At 38.1% G+C, this 21,189-nt stretch overlaps 2 protein-coding genes across 2 annotated transcripts in view; one reads left to right on the plus strand and one right to left on the minus strand.

The window, feature by feature from the left end:
• The window catches only part of zbtb20 (zinc finger and BTB domain containing 20), a 33,872-nt gene extending 18,975 nt beyond the window's left edge, over positions 1–14,897 (plus strand). Inside the window, exon 4 of the mRNA XM_084942241.1 lies at positions 2,700–14,897. Coding sequence (XP_084798367.1) covers positions 2,700–3,235 — 536 coding nt within the window. The 3' untranslated portion in view covers positions 3,236–14,897. The remainder of the gene's footprint in view (positions 1–2,699) is intronic.
• Positions 14,898–16,098: 1,201 nt separating this feature from the next.
• LOC146379001 (ADP/ATP translocase 2) lies at positions 16,099–19,858 on the minus strand. The gene is made up of 4 exons (XM_084942242.1): positions 19,637–19,858; positions 18,313–18,799; positions 18,086–18,226; positions 16,099–17,968 (listed from the first exon to the last, which is right to left on the minus strand). The coding sequence occupies exons 1-4, from the start codon at positions 19,745–19,747 to the stop codon at positions 17,811–17,813; spliced, it is 897 nt and encodes a 298-aa protein (XP_084798368.1). The 5' UTR covers positions 19,748–19,858; the 3' UTR covers positions 16,099–17,810.
• Positions 19,859–21,189: the final 1,331 nt, after the last annotated feature.

Genomic DNA, 21,189 nt, shown 5'->3' on the forward strand with positions numbered 1-21,189 from the left:
TTCTTAGTTAATCAATAATAATTCATCACTTCTCTAGGTAATGCCTCTGCTTGTGAATGCTGAAAGCTTTTCGGTTCGCCACAGTCTTTTTCATCTGAAATTCATTCTGATTACGATGTTTCGTGACAGTACCCGAGCTCGCTAATCATAAACTATTCAGACAAATTTTGTTAGTGCAGGAGCAATATGCCAATGCGGAAGAGCTGGAAAAATCCAAGGTTACCACACATGGTGTGAGGTTGTAGTTTGTTCACACTGGGGAAACAACCAAATTATGAATACTGTACATATTGATATCTGATTTCCTGTCTTCGTTTTTCTGCAAAACATGTGGGTGTCATAGAAATGACTGTTTGAATGTAGGAACAAGTGTAGGTCAAGTTTAGATTAAAGCAGAAAAACGAGATCTCGACCATAAAAAGTGAAGTTTTAGGTATTTGCAAAGTTCATCTTTACTATTTACATACAGTATAAATCAGTATGTAGATTTATGAGAGGCACTGTTGCACAAAGATAGTTGCCAAGTTCTAGCGTTGCACTGCACTGTGGATTATAGTTCCAGTGTAAAGCTGAGGCCTGTCGACACATGTCTGTCATCTTATTACTTCCAGCATAATAAATAATAAACCAGTACCCATCCTAGCAATTTAACTAAATTACTGACTGATAAAAAAACAGCCCCAATCGCATTCGTTAGGTCACGGTTGACTATTATCTTTGCCATCATTTCTGTTTAACTTGCAATGCCAGCAGAGTGCTCGTGCAGCACATCGTTTCACTGTGCACCGCTTTCCTCCAGCACTTAGAACCTTATCAATCACATGCTGTAGAAATCATCATCACAGAAAGAAAGAATAAAATATCGTATATAATTAGATGATCTTGTTAAAATTGCGTACTCAAATAGCCATTATTATTCATTACAATCCATCGCTTGGCCAGAACCACTTGTCATATGAAAGCTATTTGAAACTAAATTTCCTGTTTTACTCGCATAATTGTGAGCAGCAGAGTGATGACAGATTGAGAAGGAAAATAAATCAGCGATCAATTAATCCCCCTGGACTAGATCTGAACAAGTCGTGGCTGCCGATGATGGATCGCCTTTGTTAATCTCATAAAAATTATATTTTTCAGAATCCACAAGGATGCCAGCGTGATTTAGTATAATATGCCGCTGCTGTCCATATGAGAATACATCTAACGCATACACAAGATAACATCTTTTGTTTGTTTATTAAGCAGGAGTTACAAAGTACTCCAGAAAATGTAATATATCACATCTTCACAGGGCACATTGACGCGGCGCACTCAAAATAGCTAAAAAGATAATGATAACACGTGCAGCAGAGGTAGTGTGTCATTTTTCTGCAATCAAAAACCTGTCAGAGACATAGAGAATGCTTTTCAGCGGTATGAATCACTGTACTGTGAGTACACCGCCCCCCGGGCAACACAGTAAAATACCTGTTATGTATGTGCTGCTCATGTGTTGTGACCCTGAAACCTGACCTCTGCAAGGGCCTGGGTCGGGTCAAGTGGAAACAAACAAAAAAAGACAAAGCAAAAGCAGAATTTATTAGCTTCATTAAATGAAAGCAGGTGGCAACACATTCATTTTTTCGGCGCAGCAGAAAAGCAGTCGATACACAGAACTTCATTAACTTGCGTGGTACAACTTGTGTTATCAGTCTCCTTCTCTGCCTGTTCATTTTACGTTATTATTGATATGTTAATATTTTACAGCCCATAATGTCAGCAGAGACAATTATGGAAAATGATCTTAACGTCGCGACAAAGTGGCAGAAATGCCAAATAGATGCATAAAATATTGCTTTCGCAGTCCTGACATTTTAGCCTCACTTTTCTGCGCCGTCATTACAGCATTATTACATTTTTGTAAAATACTTCAAATGTATCGTTTTCTCGCTTTTTGTGTGTTTTTTTTTTTAAATTTGCGCATGTTGTATCAGAGCAACTGTGACGAAACCTAAACCTTTCCCACGGCGCTATAGCGTGCAGCGCAACGTGAAACCAGCATCACAATACAGCAAACACAGGTTTAAATAATTCTAGCCAGAGGTATGTTCCTGTACTGGAAAAGTAACCCCTGTGGCTTTGGGCGTCTGATGTTGCTGTACAAGTTGAAGTCAGCTGATCCTGCCATGTTTTTTTTTCTTCTATGTAGGGCTTAAGAGTCAGCTGGCTGTGTTTCAGGAGCGTTTAGCGCAAAATTTGCCTTGATTCAATTTCCAACTACTAATTTGGTCCAATTTTTTTGTAATTAATAAATCAGACACGTGCCTTCGTAATGGCTGATTTACCCACAGCGGCGTGCGCACCCTGAAATCTTTCATTAAAAATGACCGCGCCACACAGATCTCAGTGAATGTCCCTATTGAGGTGGATGTTTATGTGATAAACAGATGGAGCTAAATTAACCTCAGAGAAAGAAACCAGAGAAAGGGTGAGAAGGGTTAGAGTTATAAGAATTTTCCCTTGAATAAATTTTTCTTTCACCGTTCAGTAATTGCACGTCCGCCTGGTCTGGAGATACATTATGAGATTTTAATCATTTAAAATGTTTAGTAGTGATTTTTTGACACCCATCTTGTCCATATTTCTAACCTAATCCACAACTTTCTTCCCCCTTTTTCCCCCCACCCTCCTTAATGCTTTTGTCTTGCATGCACATCCAGGTGAGAAGCCTCATCAATGCAGCATCTGCTGGCGCTCTTTCTCCCTGAAGGATTACTTAATAAAACATATGGTGACACACACGGGGGTGCGGGCCTACCAGTGCAGCATCTGCAACAAGCGCTTCACCCAGAAGAGCTCTCTCAACGTCCACATGCGGCTGCACCGTGGAGAGAAGTCCTATGAGTGCTACATCTGCAAGAAGAAGTTCTCACACAAGACCCTGCTGGAGAGGCACATGGCCCTGCACAGCACAGCCAGCGCCATCACTGGGCTGTCAGGGAGTGCAGTTACCCCGGGTCCTGTCTCCATTCCCATGCCTATGGCTGTCCCTGAGCCCGGAGCTGGAGTGGTTGCCCTCGCCATGCCAGTAAGTGGAGGTGCTGGAGTAGGGGCTGGGGTTGGAACAGGAGTGGGTGTAGCTGCAGAAGCGAGCTGCCAAGAAGGGACCACCTACGTATGCTCCGTCTGCCCTGCCAAGTTTGACCAAATGGAGCACTTCAATGACCACATGCGAATGCATGTCTCCGATGGATAAGTACAACTAGATAAACTTCTTTCAAAAAGAATGACAAATAAAATGGCACTAGATTTTCCTTTTCTTATTTTGAGGTATGAAGAGTAATGAGTATAGACACTGGCACATTAAGTTTCCCAAAAAAAAAAAAGATTTTTTTTTTCTGTTATTCTAAAAGAAAAAAAAAGATGGTGGCCTTAAGGCTTAGTAGTTTGATATTGATCTACTGGATGGATCCTAACTACAGGCCTCTAAATGTATGCTTTCCTAAAATACTGATTTATGTGTTGAACACTACCGAAAGGCCTACGAAAGAAACACATACACACAAACACACCTTTTGTGTCGACATGTCTGAATGAATATACCTGTTTGAACGTTCGTGCATTTGCATGTGTCGGTCTGTTTATCCAAGTGTGTGCGTGCGTGCGTGTGTGTGTGTTACCGTGTGTGTGTGTGTATGTGTGTGTGTGTGTGTGTACATTGCCATGAAATATCTATCATGGCAGGTGTGAACCCATATTGACCAGTTTGGAAACTTTAGATGTCCAAGCTTACTGTGGTATAATTTACAACAACAATAATAAGAAAAAAAAAACACCTGGGGTTGGGCTACATATTCCCTCTAAAAATACTGATGGTCACAAGATTGCCTTCTTATATGAAATTAAAAAAAAAGGAGAGTAGTTAATTTGACACTGGGTTTTGTTTATTCCTATTGTATTAAGGGATTATAATGCAGCCATTGTCAAGGTACCAATTTCAATCATTGTCCTGAAATGTAACACCCTCGTCAGTGGTGACGGTGGGCAGATATTTCTCACATGCTTTATAATTATTGTCCATGCATTCTGATGGTAAAGATGACTAAATTATGGTGTGTTGATGAGACAGTATTTGAGCAAAAATCTGTTTCTTTTTTTCTGAAGTTTGGAGTTTAACTCATTTGCATACACTGCCACTAATATCTTCAAAAGACTGTTAAGGCTATTAGACCTCTTCCATGTCAAAACATAAGAAAAAAAGAAAGATTGTTTTTTCTGACGGTTTTTATTTAGCCTTTTACGCTCATAGTTTTGGCAGGTTGGAATATGCGACTAAACTCTCTCCTTCATAATTGCTGCTCCTCAACTTGCACCTGACTGTTATGGGATATAGATTAAAAAAAAAAAAAAAAAAACCCAAACAAAACAAAGATTTGTCACTTCAACTATTGTTGTTATTAAGTAGCCGATGTGGTTTTAATTTGGTAATTGAATTTGAATATCGGGGAGGGGTTAGGCTAGTTGTTGATTGAAACAGTGTTGTTTAGGAGTGGATCATTTAATTTGAATCAAATTTGAAATTAAAGGAAACGTCACCCCTGATCACAGAGCACCTGTATAACCTGTTTAATGGTATTGCAAAGCTATTTCAGCAGATGGGAGCTAAATGCATTGCTTTTCATGTCCTAGCTCTCCCTGAAGGCTCAAATAGCGTGCAGTGTTTTGAAAGGAAATACAGTCTGAAAGCAAAACAAGTAGCTCCACTGACTGATTGCTATCACACTGTTTCATGGTATACCACAAGTTGCAAATGGACTTTGTAGACAATAGCATACATTCCTAATTTTTCTAAAACCTAGACAACAGCATGTACAGAATAGATTTGGAAGCTAGTGTGTGCAAGTTGTCATCCCTGCATCACATCACTTAAGGCTCATTTCTGATATTTCAATTCTTTTTTTTTTGTTTTTATTGCTTTTTAATCCAAAATAGGACACACACACACACAGACGCACGCACGCAACTGCCTGCAACTGCAATCTGAAGGATTTGCTCATTTATGTGAGCAAACACTTTCGTAGTTGTATTATTAAAAGAATAACTAACTGCATACGGGGGTCTTAAAAAGACCCGCTGTCCATTTAAAAAAAAAAAAAAGTGCTACTTTGCACATTTTCTTAAAATGCCTGTGCTTGATATTTAATCATTTTCCTTAAATGAACTATGATTTTCTTTTATTCAATTTCAAAGGAAAAAAACAACAACTTTTTTTAAAAAAATCTTGATAAGTGGACTGCATTATTTTCTTGCATATATGTTGCACTGCTTAAACCAATAAGTGCACTACTGTTAACAGAGATATTATAGTTTTAGAAAAGAGGATTTTTTTTTTAAATCTAACATTTGGTTGTAGAGTTCACATGTAATAGAATAGCTTTGTTTCAATTTCTTCATTAAGTACTTCAGCGATTCTTGGCTTTTGTTATTGCTTGCAGTTACCTACAGTATATATACTTGTGCCGTGTTAATGCAAGCACCTGTTTTTATTTAAACCTGTACCATTATGTGTGCTCATCTATGTTTTAACCTTTGAATTCACTCTTCTATGGAGTCAGCTCCCTGTAACAGTTTTATTCAACTGCATTTCTTTAGTAAAAGAGCAGAATTTTCCTATGAGAAACATCCAAGCCAAACAACATTAACAGTGCAACAACGACAGTAATAATAAACAAACTCCCGTCCGACGCTGTTGGCGGAGGCAAAAAAATAATAATAACTATTATTATATTATTAATAATAAAACATTTATAAAGTGTGTGTGTGTAACATAAATGGTATGTGTCCTAGAACAACTTTTTTCTGTGGGGTTTAAAGGTGTAGGGGAGGTGATGGAATGCGGCTTCTTTGATATCTGTCCGTCAGTCGTACACAGTTGTGTCCCTTCCTTAGTGTCCGTATGTCTGTGAGTGTCTGTGTGGTATATAGCCTAATCAAAATGTTGATAAGTGGAATATCTGAACTGTAGGGCTTCCTTTGCAATATGCAGCGCAGGTACTATGAGAAGCAGCTCTCCAAACCTTTTGGGCTAATAAGGCACCTGTAACAGTTGTTCGGAGGATTTTACTCAAGCTTAGGTCAAGTACTGTTGACTTCACTGTACCAGATTGGAGAAGTTGTGTCAAGCATTTGTGATGCTAAATTTCATATAATTGCTACTAGATTTCACATCACTGCCGAGTCGGTTTCAGATGAAGTCAAGTGACGAACACGTGAGACCCGGTGATGTCGGGATTCTGGATTCTCCTGGTCTGAAACTGAAATAAAAAATAAATCGGCCACACTTTAGAAATACACTGAAAAGCCGTGAGGTTGGTCCTCAGTAAAAGTAGCACATTATTTAACATTTGATTGGGCCCGTCTCTTACGGTGTGCATATAAGCCTAAACTACATGGTTCCTGTTTGTAGCTGTTGTTGCCAGGATGGCAATATTGCTGCATGCTAGTGCTATATTTGTCTCTACACAGCACGTGGAGGGTAATCTCATGCCTTAACAGACAATGCACTAAATAGAAATATGTAAGCAACTGCCGAGATCTCTTTCCAACAGTATTGCCACACGTATGGCGCACAGCTCATGATGTTGGTGTTTGTTGTCTGTTCAGTACCAAATAAACACTGCCAAACTAACATCATCACTTCTTTAACAGCAAAGGCAGAGACATTAATGAAATCGTTTCAGTGTAACGTGTGTATTCAGTAATCTAGCATTCCTTCATGGCACCGAAATTTTTACATATTTTGTGTAAACACGTATATCAAATGCACTATTGACTGTAGCTAGATGAGTACAACCAGCTTTGTGGTATCATTGGTCTAAATAGTAGGTTAAGTAGCTCGATGTTGGTTTTCTTTTTCTTTTCTCCTCCAAATATTTGATTTCACAAGTTCACTATCAATCGTTTCTCTCTATCACTTCTTTTGGAATAACAAAAGTAGCCAATCTCAACGTTATCTGGATGAGGGCTAAATAACTCGTCCCGTCGTCAGTTGACTTCTTGTATCATAAGGTGTTTGATAGCAGACCAGGCTCGGAAGGGGAAGCACCTTCTCTCCAGTGTGTCATAACGTGCTTAGAGCATACCCAGGCTTCCTCCCCCTCTGTCCCCTGTCGCATTAGCATCACACGCTCTTCACTGTCCATAGTTATATATTCCTTATACTGCTTCAGATACTCGTGGTGGTGCTTAATTCTCTTTTCTCAGTGTTGCAAAAAAAAAAAAAAAAAAACCCCAAAAAACCCCAAGTCAAAAATTGTTGAAAAGTTGCAACATTATCCAGAAAAAAAAAGTCCTTATCTCAATCGTGCTTCTTCTAGTTGTTAGACTAGACTTTATGTTTGCAAAGTGTACGCATATTTTCCTGAACAAAACATATTGAAAAGTAGATACTAGTCTTGAGCCTGCAGCTGTTTGTATTGTGTTTCAGATATATTCCTGTTTATGTTTTGTTTATCGTAGTGTAGAGACACAGGGTCTACAGTACATTGTTGTCCTTCTTGCAGTAAGTTTAATTCATTGTTATACTTCTTTATTTCGGAGTTCCTTCTGCTTTTTTCTGGTGGTCATAGTGGTGTTGTTTATACATACATAGCTTCGCGCGACTGAATAAAGAATAGTCGGTTATTTTTCACAGTGTATTATATATATATGCATATACGCTTTGCATTTAGTTGAAAACAAGGAAATGGAAGATAGTAATGGTGAGGGTGATACTGAGTAAGGAACAGGTTCATTTTATTCTGATAAGCATGTGTCTGTCTTCCTGTTTGTCTTTAAGTCTGTCTCCACACATTTTAAGTCAGATTTCTTTTATTTAGGCGCGAATAAAGTCACAAAAGTAGAAAACACATGAACGCATTCATATAATACTTAACAGCTTTTTTATTTTTTTCGTTGCTTTTTTCGTCCTTCTACAGTACACATAAGAATGAAATAGATAACTTCTTACAAATAAACTATATATATTTTAAGTATCACCATCTCCACACAGATAAAGAATACATTTTCAGATAGTTTGATAAAATTGCAGCTAGAATATACAATACCTTGTGTGATATAGGGAGTACGCCTATCAAGTGCCTATCAGTACATACAGCAACTATACAGAATATTCATAGTTTTTCTCTCCTACGTTGCACAAATACAGAATATACACAGTGGACTAATGAAAAATAGACTATTTATACTATTACTGCTAAAAACCTGGTGGTTGTGAGTGCATAAGAGAACCCTTTAAATACCTGAAATGTTCTATTCATATACAGTAAAGACTACATCAGCTAGTTTTATTTTTTAAACGTACATGTATACAGTTTGGAGGATGAAAAGATTTAAAATGCAATCACGCACGCCTTTGATTGGTTGGTTTAGATGGCAGTTGGAAATTAAAATATGAAATCCTAATACTGGATAGCCATTTTGTTTTCCTGTCACATTGCTCTCTGTCATAGATGAGGCTTTTTTTTTTCAGTTTTTCACATTTGCAAACAAGCCATATACTGTACTGTACTGTATGTTTGGGGAGAAAGGGCAGTGGCATTTTGTGAACAGCAGGGGGAGCCACACATCAGCCAGAAGAGGTGAAGTTTAAACGAACAAAACAAAAACAAGTAGAATCGTTGAATATTTTTGATTCTCTTTGTTGGTCATTATGGCCGTTGCGTTTTTTCATATTACAATAACATCTGTGGGAATGCCAGTAGTTGCCTCCTCTGAGACTACATGAATGAAATGGTTTGCAGTCTGTAGGATCTGAAAGCTGCTTTAAGGTTCTTAGTTGGCTCCAAAGTACACTGTGCGCAAATCACACCAGGCGTGCTGTGACCTTGATGGCAGGCCCGTCCAAATGCAAGCCAATGCCCAATTTCCCCACAATGATCATTAAAGTTTTATCTTATCTTACAGCCTTGTTATTTATGTGCAGCTTGGAATCGTAAAGGGCAAGCAACGAGCAATGTGGTTAAAAAAAAAAAGAGAAAAGAAAATGGTTATTAAACATTAGACTGGCCGGTTTTTATCACCGCAATTTGGAAATAAAAAGTGAGATGCCAAATTGAAAGTTTTGGCTACAGATAAACAGCTCTTCCCTGAACAGCAGTCTTTAGGTGCTTGGATGAACAAAAACTAAGAGAGAAATACGGCAGAATGAAAAACCACAAATCAAGTTTCAGGACCGAGTGGCTCTGAGATAAAAGGTTTTGTGATGGCTTATTATTTTGTCCCATGTGGACTAATTACCACAGTTTTCTCTCTAACCTTCTCCAGCCTAGTTACGGTGCCAAATTTGGGGAGGATGAGGGGAGACTTTAAATTATAAGAGTAAGAGGGAAGCAGACAAATATAAAGAAGAAGAAAAAAATCTTCATTTTTTTTCTTAAATGCAAAACATTTTATAACATGCCAAAAGAAAGTGATTGCCTTTATTTTGAATCTTTGAATCCTCCATAATGCATAGTTTTCAATTAAATTAGGAGAAAACAGCTATGATTAACAAATATACACTTAGTTTCATAGACATTTACTGTTAAAAGGAAGCATCACAAATATAGGCAATGTGATATAGCTAGTCCCTGTCATTCAACCGTCACACTATGACATCCTCAGAAACAGTTCTGTTTGAAATTTAAGGGTTTTACAGACATAATGAAGCAGCTGTTCAGATTTTCAAGTAGACACAGCTATACTAAGCTATTACAATATCTAGATTATATTTACTATTCTCCGAACATGCAGTTATTACTCTACCCCAGATGTGTTGTTTTAAAAATAAAACACCATCTTCAGGTAATTACCATCGAACAGTCCAAATAAAGCATGCAGTCCTGTCTACACAGCTTTTTTTTTTTTTCAGTGGAGGAGTACTTTGTTATCGAGTCCCTGGATAACACGCATTCAGTATCTTTTCTTTATCACACTGATGAGGGGACTTGGACTCTGAAGAGCTGAGCCTCTTTGTATTCTCAGTCACTCTAGTCTTTTTGGCTTAGTTCAGCTGGATGAGACGATTAGGTTAAAAGTGTGCAGCAGCGTTAACTAAAAACATGCATTCCTGTTCAAGAGCAGCACATTCCAACTCAAACCAAACATTAAGGAGAATTCCCAGCACTTAATCATTTTTACAAACCCGCCGATCGTGTGGTAGCAAACTTGCTTATCACAAGTTTAGCAAAAATTTACATTTCCCTAAAAATGATCCCATTTCGTGTTTTTTTTTTTATTTCTTAATTTATTTTTTTTTAGATCTCATCTCGACATTTATTTCAAACTTTGCCATGAGATCACAAACCCTTATAAGCTCTGACCACAGCTAACGCTTGTGCGGACTGGTTTTATAGACAACATATACACTATGCTATCGTTCTGCCTCTCTCTCTGTGTAGGTCACTCTTTAATAGTGCAGAGACATTAGAAAAAGTCGAGGTTCCTCGCCGTGATGTTGGCCGTGGTCTCGGCCAACTCGTGGTCTGCCATCACTGAAGACTTAGATGAAAAATTTCAGCACTGTGTCTTCATAAAACAGGCAGGTAGGGGTAATTAGCAAAACGGGGCCATGGTAATCATTAGAAGTTAAATAAAACAAACAAACAAACCAAAGAAAAGGTTAGGACAATTTTAAGTTTTTGAAAAAATGAATATTTCTTTATAATGTGTGTGGGGTTCCTACAATTGGGCTAGATTGCCACCGTTATTATTACTATTATTAATATTAATATGATTGATTTTCTTTGTTTTTAATCTCATGGCAGGGTGCTTGTGAAAATGCGTATACGTTATGTCACTTGTTTATAGTTTTGTGGTTGTGTTAATTTGCCTATTGTAGACCAAAATAGATTTTCTTTTTTTAAAAATAAGAAATGCAACAAAACATAAAAATGAATCTGACACAATAGCTGTGATGTAAACTATTGCATGTTAAAACATGTATAAGATTGTAAATGTTGCATTGTTCCTCTGGCAAAACATAATAATCATTGGTTACGTCTTCTATACACACATTTAGCAAATCGGTGTACACTTTTTCACCTTCACATTGATTGTGTTTAATATATTTAAGGCTGTCCCTAGTAACAAATCTGACATTGTAACTTAAGAGTACATTCAGCCATTTATACTTGAGATGGACCAAGATGTTAAGTTTGCACATATTTGTAAGTTGTTTATTAAGCCAAAAAAAAAAAAAAAAAAAAGGAAAAAAAAATTATACACAACTTTAAGTCTCAGCAACTCAAATCTAGTTTAGGTGCTCGTCACCTATTAACAAATCGACCTTAATGTTCGCTGAAAGAAAGGTAACAAAGCCGGTTGTCACTGCGCAGCAAAAGTAAATTCAAACCAAACTGTAAGATGGATTTCAACATCGCGACGTGATTAGGTATTATTTATCAAAGTGATTCAAAAAAGAGTATATTTTTGTAATAGCGAATGTAAATCATTTGGCAACAATTAGTTTTATAACTATGAGGTCCAAATCTGGGTAAAATCTGCTGTATTTGTTCATCCTGTGTATTCAAAATAGAAAATTGAATTACTGTAATTCAGGCAGGTTTGTTTTTTTTTTTTTAAATCAAAACCCAGGCCGAAGATATTAACATTTAAAATCCAAAATTACACGCACCCTTTTTAAAAAGCAGCTTAGGTTTGATTTTGATTTTTCTTCTTCTTCCATCGTGCTTTCAGGCTTTTTGCTGCCATATCATGTACCTAGATGCTTTTGTAAACATGCACATGAGTTGAAATTTGAGATGTGGTTATAAATATGTGTATATTTTGTCAGGCTTTTTTTTTTTTTTGCCTATGTCAGCTTTTGATTTTACCATTTCCCTTCATAAAAAAAAGAAAAAAAAATGACATCTCTTATATAGTTATGAACTTGGCAGAAGTGGAGCTGTTGTAGTAAAGTTAGTTAACATCACAACTAAGCAACCCTGAAATATATGCTGCAGTAATGTGTTCAGTTTGTTTTTGATAATTTATGCTCCAAGTTGGTTTGTATGTTGTTATTATTGTTGTTATGAAACAAGCTTGTATGAAATGTATTGACTGCTGTTTTGAAATAGGGGATAAAGTTGGTTTTTTTTCTTTTTTCTTTTTTTAAATGTATGTGCAAGGATGTTTTTATAATATGATTTGTCAAACACTGGACTGGAGTGAGTTTTCCAACATTTCCAAGTTGAGAGATGTATTTGACAGACATAACTGCACAGGCAACACCCGTTAGCACCGATGTGAGCTGACAGACAAAGCACACCCTCCCCCCGCTGTACACGGGAGGGTGAGTAACATGGCCGCCATCCTCCCGATCAAAATAGGAGTTATTTGGATAGAAGGAGTTACCATATTTCCTTTTGTGCTGGTTAATTGCATTCAGTAGGTGATGGGTTATATATAAATATATATATATATATATATATATATATATATATATATATATATTTAATAGGAACTATTTATTAGGGATGTCCTTCAAAATTGTTGTTATGGCATAGACTGGTGACAGATTTGTTTTTCTTTTCTGGAAAAGAAAATTCATAAAGGGATACCACTTCACAGCTAAGTAGTTGTCAGATTCACCCAATATGTTCTTTCTAGAGCAGATTTAACAGTTGCCTCTCATTACACCTACCACCACTTCTCAAACCAGATAAGAGATTTGCACTAGACTGATTTTGGTCTTATTCTATCAAAAGCAATATAATTCACACGACACATATTTGAACCATAGTATGGGACGCTTGTCCTCACCATGGGAATGCTGAGTAAATGGTGATATTTGACGTATTTTACTTTGTTTTGTTTTTTTTGTATTCAAAGGTACAGAATTGGTTTTTTAAATGCACATGACATCCATATATTGCTGTTTGTAGCAGGGTTCTTTTTTTTTCTCCCCTCGCCCCTTTTTCCTTCTTCTTCTTCTTCTTTTTTTTTATGTTAAATTTACCCAGCAGTACCCTGAGTATTAGTGTCCAGATTTGAGGGGCATTAAAACTGTTGTTTCCTCCTGTGATTGTTTTGGACAAATCAAGCAGCTCTTACAGATCCGAAGTGAGAGTAGGGATGTTATGAGGGATGGAATCGTTCACCACGAGTCAGTCGTCTTCATCACACAAGCCAACATGTTTAGAAATAAACACAAATGCCAAAATAGAAACCCAGCTGTCCACCGTCGTGCACACCTTTCCCTTAAAAACTTTGAGTGATATTTTTCTGGGATGTTACAGAAAAAAATGCTTTAAAACGAAACAATAATGAAAAAACGAAAATCCAAAATGCATCTCTTTTTTTTTTTTTTTGTTCTTCTTTTCGTCAATGAACGCACCATCATTGGCTGCTTATGTAGAGAAGCCACCAAAATGTATCATACGTCATTTTCAATTAGTGTCATTTACCGACAGCATTAGCGATCGGCCCGAACGTCACTATATTTTTCTGATAAATAAGTGTAAATTTTTCAAAAATTCACAAAGAGCAAAACGTCACCATTTTATCTGGATGTAGTAGCTTTCCTGTTTTCACCGCTTTGTGGTGTTGTTGAAAGATGTTGCGGTTTGTCTAAATTTGTTGCGTGTTAGAGGAAGCATAAGTATGTGCCTTCTTGTAATCTCCTTGGTGAGCTTGTTATTATTGAGAAGCTGAAGCCAGCCAATTGTGTTTGCACTAAAACCAAATTGCTTTTTGTGATGTAGACTATTTAAGCAAGCTTGTTGCGTCACTTTAACCGTACAGTATGCATGAGGGTGAAATTGGTAAGTCTAGGGCTAGAGCTCTCATCTGTTGACCTGTAAACCAGTGCAGCTTAGAGGATCTTGTGAATATATCTTGGCTTAGTTTCGCATTTAGTTTTCAAATTCCATCTCCTTACTCATCCAGTTTTTCACGACAGTTAAAGGTAAAACGAAACAAAAACAGAAAAAACAACACAAAAAAAAAATCAAATAACACATACCATTGTACCGATACAATACAGCTTTTACTTTCACATGCCACAGTTAGAGTTACACAACTGCAGAAGAGATTTTCATTTTTCTGAATCCATGGGAACGCATGAGTATACGAGGTCGCCTCGAGACTATTGGTCAAATTCATTTAGGTCGTTTTTGAAGACTTGTATTTATTGCATATTTCGTTGACATCTAAGAAAGGCCTACATCATGCTTTTGAGTCTTACAAATGCACCTTATTCATGTCAGTCCATGTGGGGTAAAAAAGGAAAGAAAAAAAAAGGCTGGCAGTGTAATATCTCTGATTTTAGCACCTTACTACACAGCATGTTTTCACTTTATGCCAGTTTAACTATTCTTCCATATGTATGATTTCAAAAATAAATCTCATTCTTTGTGAAATTGTTTCATGGGATGTGCCAAAGTTTGGAGGCGATCTCCCAAGTGTTTATGCTTATCATATTTTTTTTTTTCTCCTCCTCCTTCAGTTATAGCAAGGGTATGTCAGAACTTTCCTATAACAGTGTGTGGAATCAATTTATCTCAGCAAACAGTATCATTACTTGCCATTTTACAATAAGCCCTGTATTTCACATATATTTACCAGTGATGTGTATTTGTTATTATAAAGAAAATAGCCGTAAAAGCTTCATTATGTTACATAATATTGTGACTTTTTTCGAAAAACTGTGAAGACTTATCTTGCATATACTTTATACAGAAGTATTAAGCCTTAATACAAAAGACTAAAAAAAGTGTGGAAGAATAAACTGATTGTTGCTAAGTAAGGATGATTTTTGTAAATGTTACCAGCACTTTTTTTGTAATTTTCACTCTCTGAGGTATTGTACAAGTTCAAGCTGTTTGTGAAGTTTGATTATGAAGGAATAAAAACTAGTACTTTCCTGTACTTCACAGAAAGTCTTGTTGCTGTTTTCTTTTTGTGCTCTTTTATCTTTTATCTTTGGATCAATGAATGCCTGTGTAGTAATAATAATAACAATAATAGGACTCACATTTCCCAACTGCGCTGCCACAAAGTACTAACATCCAGTTAATCCTTAAAACCAGATAGACATATAGATGAAATGCTCGGAGTCAATTTATTCGAATAAATTACCCGTCGTAGCTAAAATTAAGCTCATAAATAATATTAGCCTGGTGTGTTGTGGTGCGTGTTGATTCCAAACACAGTTGGAAGTGACGAGATAATGAACAACAGGCTGGAATGTATCCCAGAATGCACTGTGCAGGAGGCAGGGAACACCCCGGACAAGCTGTCAGTTGGTTACAAATCTAACAATGATTAATAAACAGTCGCAGTCGTACTTCACACCTACAGACAATTCAAGAGTACAGTCCACTTGACTCACAAGTGTTTAGACTGTGGGAGGAAACTGGCACGACCAATGTGGAAAGAGCTACAGAGATGATTTCAGCAGGAACCAAAGAGCAGGTGTGTCCCGTTGTTAGGTGTGCGTTTTTACCCCCGAGCCGCTGCAAAGTACAGCACGTGGCTGCGCAAGGCCGCAGATGATTCTCAGATATGGCCATATCAAACGTGGTTTGCTCTGGGGCTTTTTACACTGATTAACATACTGTGTGTGTGGACGGAGAACAACCCGAGCAAGATCAATACGAGCTTTTATTGATATTCAGATTAGAGCTATGTGATGTAAACAGTGCTCCTTATTTCCACAAGAAAAGTTAAAGAAAAAACAAATGCCAACCATGCGCTTCAATAATACTCATTAACAGATTAGCAGATGTCTAAAGAATGGATAATATGACAGGTTTGATTTGGCAAAAACACTACCCAGCAAGAGCAGACAGGGAGAAGGCAAAGAAGATAATGTGTACTGTATGCATTTTATTCAGATGCATACGTTATTGGTGTTTATGACTGCAGAATAAACTTGTAAAGGACAAACATAGCTCTACTGCCTTGGCAAATCATTCCCTTTCTTTATATGGCTACACCCACGCTCTCAGTACAAACAGGAAAGTGATTTGCCGGTTTTTTAATTCATATTTTCAAACGATTTAAAGGTGAATCTCTCGTCAAAGCAAAGTAAAATGCAAAGGGTTTCATTTAAATTGATGTAAGACACTGAGCAAACAGTTCTGTATCTGTCCACTTTATTAGCAACTTTATAAACACTTTAACATTTGTTATTTTAAATGCACTGGACAAATATTCTTCCTTTACTTTGTCAGGCTCTTAGTGCTTTATTGTAAGGTGTACTACTCTTTTTTTCTTTTTTACAATGTAATAGAGGAACAACAACATTTAAGTTACAGTGTTACAGTACAGGCTACAGTTACACAGCATCACTCTGGAATGCATCAACACCTCTTTAACCTTCTGAAACGAGTTATACAGGCAGCAGGTTTCGCTGTATTGAAGTAATAAGTTCAACATAGCAAACACTGCCTGGCTGTTTGTGATGATTGTTTATCTCGGTTGGGTCAGGGTGATCCTTTGTTTTGTTGTCATAATATTCTGATAAGATTTAAAGCCTGTTTGAGCTTTAGACACTCATTAAGAAACTCTCAGTGGGAGCAGTTTAGCAGAGCTGATCTAGTTTCACGCTGTATGCAACTGGCGCCCCCTGCTGTCCACATTCAGTATCTCGGGTTAAGTAGACCGAAACCAGATTGTACTTTGAAACTTGTGTGTAAGGGCCTCTTAATCGCTGCTTTATCTTTAATCTGACTTTTCATTAGGTTTAAAAAAAAAAAGAAAAAAAAGCCATGCCATTTTTTTACATACCTGCCAAGTTTACCTTAAACTCTCTCTCTCTCTCATAATTTATATATATCTATATAATCAAATTACACCTATGTTAATTTACACCATGTCATATAGGCTTTATTACTTATGAAAAATGTAGAAAGTATGTAGGAAGTATTTCTCCCATAACACTCTGCCTGGCTACAGATATGACTAATAAAGCAAGTGTTCACCTAGCCAGTCATTTGCAGCTCACTTAACATGCGCCACACCTTGTAATCATGTTTGCTATTTAGGTTGACAAAGCAAAACCAAACTTCTTACATCGCCAAAGCAACTTATGATGGATGTGAGAATAGATTTGAATTCAGTTGGTGTCTTGGATGCATGGTAGTCATTCTGTTCTACTAAATTTAAGAGCTATATTTATTCAGACACTGAATATCCAATGAGAGGGATATCTTGAACTACATATATTCTATTTTATATATTTCTCTTAAGATTTACATCTTCCAGCTGTTTGAATAACTAAAACTGCAATACTGTCAATTTACATGTGCTGTGAAAGATAACCTAGAAACAGAACCTCAGTAAGGTCAGTATACAAGCTATAGATTGTGCTACTAACAATCTGAGTGGCACAACAAAGGAGGTGACACTCGAGTATTCTACTCTACAATCCTAGAAGTGGCCACGGTCAAATGCAGAAAGGCTCAGGGAGAGATAAGCATGAGTAAATATAGCCATTGGGTGTAATCCACTTCGTGCATTTCATTATCCAAGTGAGTGTTCATCCCATGCTATAACAGTATTGGAGACAGTAGACATAAATTGTTTAGTTTGTTCCCCAGAATAAATTTATTCAAGTTGGGACCATACAAACCTAGTGATGACAGGAGGAGGTATCATATTTCTTTTTAAACAGGAATGACAGTGGTAAACAGGGTGTGGAACGTTTTAAAATCAAAGATGCACAACGTACAGCCATCTCTCACTATTGGTGAGAAGTTTGTTCCCATAAATAAGGCAGAACGCAGAGTCCGTAGAAATGGAAAGTTATTACATTTAGCCAAATTGGACAGTGATGTGACAATGAAGATTTAGAGGACCTTCTTCAGCTCATCGTACAACACCAGCACGAAGGCGCCGCCCATGCCTCTGAGCACGTTGGACCAGGCTCCCTTGAAGAAAGCCTTACCACCCTCATCGCGTGCGATCTTGCGCCAGCAATCAATGGTCCCGGTGTACATGATTTCAGCTAAGGAAAAAAAAAAGAAGAAAAAAGAGTTAGCTATGAAATAAAACTCAATATAGAACAGATCACCTGTAACTTCTGGGTTCATGTCTAGGTGACGCGTGTTACAAATACACTCACCTCCTTTACGTCCGGACTGCATCATCATACGTCTACGGACAGTATCGAAGGGGTATGAGGTCAGGCCAGCAACAGCTGTCACAGTCTGTGCAATCATCCAGCTCACCACAATGTGGGTGTTTTTGGGGTCTGGAAGCATTCCTGCAAGCACAAAAGGAAAGGTAAATTATTTACAACACCAATAGATGCAGATGAATCGCTTTATGATCAGTGCGAAATAAACATACCCTTAGCTGTATCATAGATGCCGAAGTATGCAGCCCTGTAGATAATGATGCCCTGCACAGACACATTGAAGCCCTGGTACAATCCTTTCAAGCCGTCAGACTTGAAGATCTTAATCAGGCAGTCACCCAGACCTGAGAACTCTCTCCCGGCTCCTGCCTTTCCCACATCAGCTGCCAGACGGGTACGGGCGAAGTCAAGGGGGTACACGAAACAGAGGGAGGTGGCTCCAGCAGCACCACCAGAGGCCAGGTTGCCAGCAAAGTACCTCCAGAACTGCGTGCGCTTGTCGACGCCATCAAGGAAGACCTTCTTGTACTTGTCCTTGAAGGCAAAGTTGAGAGCCTGGGTGGGGAAATATCTGATGACATTGGCAAGGTTACCTCTCCAGAAGGAAAGGAATCCCTGCTCCTTGGGAATACGGACAACGCAGTCCATGATACCCTTGTACTGCTTATCAGCTGTGATCTGCTTACTGGCATGCTGGACCTGGATTAAGAGAAAAGGAGAATCACACAGACTAAGGTTAAAAATCAGGAAGCAAAGGAACCACTTTACAGCGACATGGTCCCTTTGTTGTGACCTTGAAGCTATAAAAATTGCAGGAACCACAAGAGAAATTCTTAAACAGATATCAGTAATTAATGATAATGACTACCATGTTGAATTGTAATCTGACTAGTTAATTCGGACGTGGTTAACCATCTATTAATTTAATCATGCTCACACAGACAGACACTAAGCCTCAAATAACACAAATGTCACTAAATGCAGGGTGTAATACAATGTCGTTGTGAGGGTTGAACAAGAAGGGATGTAAAACTTGCTGATCTGGCTGTGATTGACTACCGCCCGGGCTTTAGCTTAGCAGTCGCGCTAAACGCTAGCTAACATCCGGGGGTACATGGGCCACCACAATGATACGCCGCCAAATTTTACCGAGAATACTATAATCATGTTATCCCCGTGTAACTACAGTTGAGATACAAGCGCTTTAAATAATCCAGACGAGTTGCCGGCTGTTCGTACAGAGTGTTCCCGTGTTTGTCCTTTGTTAGCTATGCCGGCTAAGGTTAACGTGTAATAAAGCTAGCGTTAGCAGCCGGGCTCGTGTAGGTCATTTCCCCATCCTGTGGTGACCTCAAATCCTTGAAGCAGTCACTCTTTATAGTTTCACCGTTTCCGGATAAACATTATAATAAGCAAGCTGCAATTAGTTTAAGTACAAGCTACTCAATTAGTATTCGATTAATACTTTTAAATGGCAGTGAGTAAGATTACAAAAGCTAGGCGGCGAACGGCTTTCCGCCAGTCAAAGAGTTTTACCTGAAGGAGAAGCTTCACTCTCTCGATAGGGGCAACGGCTGTTTTGGAGATGGCAGCAGAAATACCACCGGCCAAGAAATCCTTGGCGAATGAAACAAGTGTATCATTCATATTGCGATGTTCTTGATGTGTCTTTCAGGTAACTAGTAAATACTATACGCCCCTCTGCCCTCTGCGGCTGATGGCCTGCACCGACAAAATGGCCGATCGTGTAGCTGCGCCGGGGATTTATTTTACATATTGGATCGCGATACTACACGAGAACTAGCCTCCGCGTCACGCGCTGCTCCGCCAATAAAACGGTACAATTTGTCTTGTCGTCACTTTACATAGTTGTCTCGACCCCAGGCGAGTAATTCCTGAATTATAATTAAATTCACGTGAAGTGCCTTAATTTAGACCGAAAACCAAAATGAGACAGAACGTGTTCTCGTTCCTTTTTGGCTTCCTGCTCAGAATCACTATCGTGGGTAACGAGACAGTTTCAAATTCGTGGTGTGAATCATACCGTGAGGCTCACCTATCAAGGACCTTAAAGATGCGTAATCCCTACAATTATTAACGGCATATTACCTGTTATGAAACAACTTTGGCACAGCCTGTACTCCTTTTCAGTGTTACGTGTGACTCTATTAACATAGGTTTCACATTCTAGTTTTGCCCTGATCGGCATATTTACACTAAACGGTTAAATCACTGCACCAGCCTGCAGATAATTCTTCACGTACTACGCAGAGTCCGCTAGGATGATATTAGATGCTTGTTCATTTCTGCACCTGCACTGCTGGTACCACCAGTACCCTCTGAAAGCCACATCTTTAGGCGTGTGTGAGTCACCATTGTGACAATGCTGCAAATAGATATTTAATCTATCTAGTAGACTTAAGCACATATGTACACAAGAGGGCGGCAGAAGACTTGGCCTCAGTTTTATCTATCTATCTATCTATCTATCTATCTATCTATCTATCTATCTATCTATCTATCTATGTTAATGGGTTTTCTGCTTGTCTGACTATTTATAAAAGCCATTGATTTTCTTTCAAACCACAGATCATCGAATAATATACTTGTTGACTTTGTTTTATTGATTTGTTGACATTATTATGTAAAACCATAACATCACTAACACTGAACATATATTTTTAACTGTATTTGAGCATTTGGATCTGCGAGCTGCACGTTTCTTGGCTCATGCGCAGTGTTGACCACAGGGAGGTGCTGCTGTCATGCCATGCACAGCAGTCAGTGTCTAGCCATCTCTAAGAAATCCTACCATAGACCAGCTTCTGAAGGTGAAGGGGCTAACAGCGTATTAAATGAACCCCCTTGGTACTGCTGTGAGAAAATATTTGCCTATTCAAAATTTAAAAGAACCCTGGAAAAATGTTTAGTTTTTTCTCAAAATCTTGCGTTGCCCTGTGATATTTACAGTTCCTTATGAAATGCCCTGTGTGGTTGGTCTTGTTTGTCTGCATGTGCATTTTAACGCCAATCACTGTCCACTTGTATTTCTTGCTGCCACTTGAGAATACATTTAAACAGGATGTGTA

Source organism: Perissodus microlepis, chromosome 10 (assembly GCF_051167445.1).
Source record: "Perissodus microlepis isolate ML-2025 ecotype Zambia chromosome 10, ASM5116744v1, whole genome shotgun sequence".
Lineage (NCBI taxonomy): Eukaryota > Metazoa > Chordata > Actinopteri > Cichliformes > Cichlidae > Perissodus > Perissodus microlepis.

Excerpts from the sequence above, each read along its gene's own strand:
- LOC146379001 (XM_084942242.1), bottom strand. The coding sequence starts at position 19,747 with ATGAATGATACACTTGTTTCATTCGCCAAGGATTTCTTGGCCGGTGGT. Across the intron at positions 18,800-19,636 it reads GAGTGAAGCTTCTCCTTCAG|GTCCAGCATGCCAGTAAGCA; the intron begins GTAAAACTCTTT and ends CTCTTAATCCAG. Across the intron at positions 17,969-18,085 it reads GCAGTCCGGACGTAAAGGAG|CTGAAATCATGTACACCGGG; the intron begins GTGAGTGTATTT and ends TTTTTTCCTTAG.